General features: G+C 41.8%; 1 protein-coding gene across 1 annotated transcript in view; it reads left to right on the top strand.

Moving 5' to 3' along the window:
* The window catches only part of LOC123487958 (slit homolog 2 protein-like), a gene marked incomplete at its 3' end in the record, with an annotated part of 22564 nt that extends 15254 nt beyond the window's left edge, over positions 1-7310 (top strand). The window contains exons 6-9 of the mRNA XM_045218957.1: positions 2840-2911; positions 4576-4647; positions 4729-4800; positions 7163-7310. Coding sequence (XP_045074892.1) covers positions 2840-2911; positions 4576-4647; positions 4729-4800; positions 7163-7310 — 364 coding nt within the window. The remainder of the gene's footprint in view (positions 1-2839; positions 2912-4575; positions 4648-4728; positions 4801-7162) is intronic.
* Positions 7311-7500: the final 190 nt, after the last annotated feature.

Genomic DNA, 7500 nt, shown 5'->3' with positions numbered 1-7500 from the left:
CAGAACCCTTGACGTTTTCCACATTTTGCTACGTTACAGCCTTATTCTAAAATGGATGACATTTTAAAAAATCCTCATCAATCTACACACAATGTGGTCCTCTGTAGCTCAGCTGGTAGAGCACGGCGCTTGTAACGCCAAGGTAGTGGGTTCGATCCCCGGGACCACCCATACGTAAAAATGTATGCGCACATGACTGTAAGTCGCTTTGGATAAAAGTGTCTGCTAAATGGCATATTATTCTTATGTCAGAGCAAAAACCAAGCCATGAGGTTGAAGGAATTGTCCGTAGAGCTCCGAGAAAGGATTGTGTCAAGGCACTGATCTGGAGAAGGGTACCAACAAATGTATGCAGCATTGAAGGTCCCCAAGAACACAGTGGCCTCCAGAGGGTGAATGGACAAGACAAAATATTTAATTGCCTTTGAACAGGGTATGGCAGTAGGTGCCAGGCGCACCGGTTTGAATAAAATAAAATAAAATAAAACTTTATTTGTCAAATGCACCGAATACAACCTTACCGTGAAATGCTTACTTGCAAGCCCTTAACCAACAATGCAGTTCAAGAAATAGAGTTCAGAAAATATTTACTAAATAAACTAACGTAAACAATAATAAAAAGTAACAATAAAATAACAATAACGAGGCTATATACAGGGGGTACCGGTACCGGGTCAATGTGTGGGGGGCACCGGTTAGTTGAGGTAATTTGTACATGTAGGTAGGGGTAAAGTGACTATGCATAGATAATAAACAGCGAGTAGCAGCAGTGTAAAAACTAATGGAGGGGGGGAGGGGGGTTGTCAGTGTAAATAGTCTGGGTAGAAAATAGTAAATAGTAAATATACAGTGGGGAAAAAAGTATTTAGTCAGCCACCAATTGTGCAAGTTCTCCCACTTAAAAAGATGAGAGAGGCCTGTAATTTTCATCATAGGTACACATCAACTATGACAGACAAATTGAGATTTTTTTTTCCAGAAAATCACATTGTAGGATTTTTAGTGAATTTATTTGCAAATTATGGTGGAAAATAAGTATTTGGTCAATAACATAAGTGTCTCAATACTTTGTTATATACCCTTTGTTGGCAATGACACAGGTCAAACGTTTTCTGTAAGTCTTCACAAGGTTTTCACACACTGTTGCTGGTATTTTGGCCCATTCCTCCATGCAGATCTCCTCTAGAGCAGTGATGTTTTGGGGCTGTCGCTGGGCAACACGGACTTTCATTTTTACATTTACATTTTAGTCATTTAGCAAGACGCTCTTATCCAGAGCGACTTACAGTTAGTGAGTGTATACATTTTTATTTTTCATACTGGCCCCCCGTGGGAATCGAAGCCACAACCCTGGCGTTGCAAACGCCATGCTCTACCAACTGAGCTACATCCCTGCCGGCCATTCCCTCCCCTACCCTGGACGACGCTGGGCCAATTGTGCGCCGCCCCATGGGTCTCCCGGTCGCGGCCGGCTACGACAGAGCCTGGATTTGAACCAGGATCTCTAGTGGCACAGCTAGCACTGCGATGCAGTGCCTTAGACCACTGCACACTTTCAACTCCCTCCAAAGATTTTCTATGGGGTTGAGATCTGGAGACTGGCTAGGCCACTCCAGGACCTTGAAATGCTTCTTACGAAGCCACTCCTTCGTTGCCCGGGCGGTGTGTTTGGGATCATTGTCATGCTGAAAGACCCAGCCACGTTTCATCTTCAATGCCCTTGCTGATGGAAGGAGGTTTTCACTCAAAATCTCACGATATTTGGCCCCATTCATTCTCTCCTTTACACGGATCAGTCGTCCTGGTCCCTTTGCAGAAATACAGCCCCAAAGCATGATTTTTCCACCCCCATGCTTCACAGTAGGTATGGTGTTCTTTGGATGCAACTCAGCATTCTTTGTCCTCCAAACACGACGAGTTGAGTTTTTACCAAAAAAGTTCTATTTTGGTTTCATCTGACCATATGACATTCTCCCAATCCTCTTCTGGATCATCCAAATGCACTCTAGCAAACTTCAGACGGGCCTGGACATGTACTGGCTTAAGCAGGGGGACACGTCTTGCACTGCAGGATTTGAGTCCCTGGCGGCGTAGTGTGTTACTGATGGTAGGCTTTGTTACTTTGGTCCCAGCTCTCTGCAGGTCATTCACTAGGTCCCCCCGTGTGGTTCTGGGATGTTTGCTCACCGCTCTTGTGATGATTTTGACCACGGGGTGAGATCTTGCGTGGAGCCCCAGATTGAGGGAGATTATCAGTGGTCTTGTATGTCTTCCATTTCTAATAATTGCTCCCACAGTTGATTTCTTCAAACCAAGCTGCTTACCTATTGCAGATGCAGTCTTCCCAGCCTGGTGCAGGTCTACAATTTTGTTTCTGGTGTCCTTTGACAGCTCTTTGGTCTTGGCCATAGTGGAGTTTGGAGTGTGACTGTTTGAGGTTGTGGACAGGTATCTTTTATACTGATAACAAGTTCAAACAGATGCCATTAATACAGGTAACGAGTGGAGGACAGAGGAGCCTCTTAAAGAAGAAGTTACAGGTCTGTGAGAGCCAGAAATCTTGCTTGTTTGTAGGTGACCAAATACTTATTTTCCACCATAATTTGCAAATAAATTCATAAAAAATCCTACAATGTGATTTTCTGGAGGAAAAAAAATCTCAATTTGTCTGTCATAGTTGACGTGTACCTATGATGAAAATTACAGGCCTCTCTCGTCTTTTTAAGTGGGAGAACTTGCACAATTGGTGGCTGACTAAATACTTTTTTCCCCCACTGTATATGAGTAGGTGTGTCCAAACTTTTGACTGGTGCTGTATCTGTGTTGTGTTTTGTTCTAGTCGGTTGGAACAGAACGCTATCAAGAGTATTCCTGCTGGAGCCTTCTCACCCTATAAGAAACTACGCAGAATGTAAGGAGCTGTTTCAAATAACAATACACTGTACATGTCTGTCTGTCTTTGGTCTACTGCACTGGACTATAATACATGTATATGTGGAACTATGTCTCTCTGTCTTTCTCTCTCTCTCTCTCTCTCTCTGTCTCTCTGTCTCTTTCTCTCTGTCTCTCTGTCTCTCTTTCTCTCTGTCTCTTTCTCTCTCTCTCTCTGTCTCTCTCTCTGTCCCTCTTTCTCTCTGTCTCTCTCTCTCTGTCTCACTCTCTCTCTCTCTCTCTGTCTCTCTCTCTGTCTCTCTGTCTCTCTGTCTCTCTGTCTCTCTCTCTCTCTGTCTCTCTCTCTGTCTCTCTCTGTCTCTCTCTCTGTCTCTGTCTCTCTCTGTCTCTCTCTGTCTCTCTCTGTCTCTCTCTCTCTCTCTCTCTCTCTCTCTCTCTCTCTCTCTCTCTCTCTCTCTCTCTCTCTCTCTCTCTCTCTCTCTATCTTGCTCTCTCTCTCTCTCTGTCTCTCTCTCTCTGTCTCTCTCTGTCTCTCTCTCTCTGTCTCTGTCTCTCTGTCTCTCTCTGTCTCTCTCTGTCTCTCTCTCTCTCTCTCTCTCTCTCTCTCTCTCTGTCTCTCTTTCTCTCTTTCTCTCTGTCTCTCTCTCTCTCTGTCTCTCTCTCTGTCTCTCTTTCTCTCTCTCTCTCTCTCTATGTATCTCTCTCTCTCTCTATCTCTGTTTGTCTCTCTCTCTCTCTCTCTCTCTCTCTCTCTCTGTCTCTGTCTCTTTCTCTTTCTCTGTCTCTGTCTCTGTCTCTGTCTCTCTCTCTCTCTCTATCTCTGTTTGTCTCTCTCTCAATTCAATTCAAGTTAAGGGCTTTATTGGCATGGGAAACATATGTTAACATTGCCAAAGCACGTGAAATAAATAATAAACAAAAGTGAAATAAACTATAAATATTAACAGTAAACATTACACTCACAAAAGTTCCAAAAGAATAAAGACATTTCAAATGTCATATTATGTCTATATACAGTCTTTAATAGCTGATTCTAAGATTTGTAATTGATCATGGATATGTTTTTGCTGTTTGTTCTTTGTTATAGGGCCGAAAAGATTGGAGAAGTGGTTTACCCATACATCTCCGTTTTGGATAGATAACTCTTCATGTTGATGTTTGTTTAGTGTTTTCCAATTTTCCCAGAAGTGGTTATAGTCTATGGATTTTTCAATTACATTGAGCTGATTTCTGACATGCTGTTCCTTCCTTTTCCGTAGTGTATTTCTGTTCTGTTTTAGTGATTCACTATAGTGAAGGCGTAGGCTCAGGTTTTCTGGGTCTCTATGATTTTGGTTGGATAGGTTTCTCAATTTCTTTCTTAGGTTTTTGCATTCTTCATCAAGCAATTTCTCTCTCTCTCTCTCTCTCTCTCTCTCTCTCTCTCTCTCTGTCTCTCTGTCTCTCTCTCTCTGTCTCTCTCTCTCTCTCTCTGTCTCTCTCTCTCTCTCTCTCTCTCTGCTCTCTCTGTCTCTCTCTCTCTCTGTCTCTCTCTCTCTCTCTGTCTCTCTCTCTCTCTCTCTCTGTCTCTCTCTCTTCTCTCTTTTTTCCCCCCCCTCTCTCTCTCTCTCTCTCTCTCTCTCTCTCTCTCTCTCTCTCTCTCTCTCTCTCTCTCTCTCTCTCTCTCTCCTCTCCTCTCTCCAGAGATCTCAGTAATAACCAGATATCCGACCTGGCGCCAGATGCTTTCCAAGGCCTGAGATCCCTCAACTCTCTGTGAGTAAAACAGCCCCTCTAGTTACAGCACACACACACACCTTCTTTGACGTTAACGAGTGCTTGTTGTATTTTCTCCAGGGTGCTCTATGGGAATAAGATTACTGAGATCTCCAAAGGATTGTTGGAGGGACTGTTCGCTCTGCAGCTACTGTGAGTACACACACACACACTAAAATAAGATAGCGTGTTTCTACAGTATGTGTTTCTAAACTAACGTAGCAGCTGTAAAAGAAACGCCCGAGTGGAGTTCCCACATCCGGTTTTCAGCAGAAAAAGAGGGAAGCTAGGTTGAATTAGCTGATGCATCTGGTTGTTGGCAACTCCGCTTAGGGTGATTTTGTTTCTCTGAGTATCAGGCTGTTGAATGCTAATAAGAAAGCGTGTTTCTATGTGTTTCAGGCTGTTGAATGCTAATAAGATAGTGTGTTTCTATGTTGAATGCTAATAAGCTAGCGTGTTTCTATGTGTCTCAGGCTGTTGAATGCTAATAAGATAGCGTGTCTCTATGTGTTTCAGGCTGTTGAATGCTAATAAGAAAGCGTGTTTCTATGTGTTTCAGGCTGTTGAATGCTAATAAGATAGCGTGTTTCTATGTGTTTCAGGCTGATGAATGCTAATAAGATAGTGTGTTTCTATGTGTTTCAGGCTGTTGAATGCTAATAAGATAGCGTGTTTCTATGTGTTTCAGGCTGATGAATGCTAATAAGATAGCGTGTTTCTATGTGTTTCAGGCTGTTGAATGCTAATAAGATAGCGTGTTTCTATGTGTTTCAGGCTGATGAATGCTAATAAGATAGCGTGTTTCTATGTGTTTCAGGCTGATGAATGCTAATAAGAAAGCGTGTTTCTATGTGTTTCAGGCTGTTGAATGCTAATAAGATAGCGTGTTTCTATGTGTTTCAGGCTGTTGAATGCTAATAAGCTAGCGTGTTTCTATGTGTTTCACGCTGATGAATGCTAATAAGATAGTGTGTTTCTATGTGTTTCACGCTGTTGAATGCTAATAAGATAGTGTGTTTCTATGTTGAATGCTAATAAGCTAGCGTGTTTCTATGTGTTTCAGGCTGTTGAATGCTAATAAGATAGCGTGTTTCTATGTGTTTCAGGCTGATGAATGCTAATAAGAAAGCGTGTTTCTATGTGTTTCAGGCTGTTGAATGCTAATAAGATAGTGTGTTTCTATGTGTTTCACGCTGATGAATGCTAATAAGATAGTGTGTTTCTATGTTGAATGCTAATAAGCTAGCGTGTTTCTATGTGTTTCAGGCTGTTGAATGCTAATAAGAAAGCGTGTTTCTATGTGTTTCAGGCTGTTGAATGCTAATAAGATAGTGTGTTTCTATGTTGAATGCTAATAAGCTAGCGTGTTTCTATGTGTTTCAGGCTGTTGAATGCTAATAAGAAAGCGTGTTTCTATGTGTTTCAGGCTGTTGAATGCTAATAAGATAGCGTGTTTCTATGTGTTTCAGGCTGTTGAATGCTAATAAGCTAGCGTGTTTCTATGTGTTTCAGGCTGTTGAATGCTAATAAGATAGTGTGTTTCTATGTGTTTCACGCTGATGAATGCTAATAAGATAGTGTGTTTCTATGTTGAATGCTAATAAGCTAGCATGTTTCTATGTGTTTCAGGCTGTTGAATGCTAATAAGAAAGCGTGTTTCTATGTGTTTCAGGCTGTTGAATGCTAATAAGATAGTGTGTTTCTATGTGTTTCAGGCTGTTGAATGCTAATAAGATAGCGTGTTTCTATGTGTTTCAGGCTGTTGAATGCTAATAAGATAGCGTGTTTCTATGTGTTTCAGGCTGTTGAATGCTAATAAGCTAGCGTGTTTCTATGTGTTTCAGGCTGTTGAATGCTAATAAGATAGCGTGTTTCTATGTGTTTCAGGCTGTTGAATGCTAATAAGCTAGCGTGTTTCTATGTGTTTCAGGCTGTTGAATGCTAATAAGATAGCGTGTCTCTATGTGTTTCAGGCTGTTGAATGCTAATAAGATAGCGTGTTTCAGGCTGTTGAATGCTAATAAGATAGCGTGTTTCTATGTGTTTCAGGCTGTTGAATGCTAATAAGATAGCGTGTTTCTATGTGTTTCAGGCTGTTGAATGCTAATAAGCTAGCGTGTTTCTATGTGTTTCAGGCTGTTGAATGCTAATAAGATAGCGTGTTTCTATGTGTTTCAGGCTGTTGAATGCTAATAAGCTAGCGTGTTTCTATGTGTTTCAGGCTGTTGAATGCTAATAAGATAGCGTGTCTCTATGTGTTTCAGGCTGTTGAATGCTAATAAGATAGCGTGTTTCAGGCTGTTGAATGCTAATAAGATAGCGTGTTTCTATGTGTTTCAGGCTGTTGAATGCTAATAAGATAGCGTGTTTCTATGTGTTTCAGGCTGTTGAATGCTAATAAGATAGCGTGTTTCTATGTGTTTCAGGCTGTTGAATGCTAATAAGCTAGCGTGTTTCTATGTGTTTCAGGCTGTTGAATGCTAATAAGATAGCGTGTTTCTATGTGTTTCAGGCTGTTGAATGCTAATAAGATAGCGTGTCTGCGTGTGGATGCGTTCCAAGACCTCCACAACCTCAACTTGCTCTCTCTGTACGACAACAAACTACAGACCATCGCTAAGGGAACCTTCGCTTCACTACGAGCCATACAGACCCTGTACGTACACACACACACACACACACACACACACATAAACACACACACACACACACACAAACAGACACACACATAAACACACACACACACACACACACATAGAGACACCCAGACACACTTAATATCAATATTCATGTCATTTCTGAATGGTGGGTCATGGGTGCCTTCTCAGTCATCTCATAAGAGGGAAGATG

The sequence above is a fragment of the Coregonus clupeaformis genome, unplaced genomic scaffold (assembly GCF_020615455.1).
Source record: "Coregonus clupeaformis isolate EN_2021a unplaced genomic scaffold, ASM2061545v1 scaf1931, whole genome shotgun sequence".
Lineage (NCBI taxonomy): Eukaryota > Metazoa > Chordata > Actinopteri > Salmoniformes > Salmonidae > Coregonus > Coregonus clupeaformis.
Note: the sequence above shows the minus strand (reverse complement) of the source record. Positions and strands in the feature narration are given on the sequence as shown.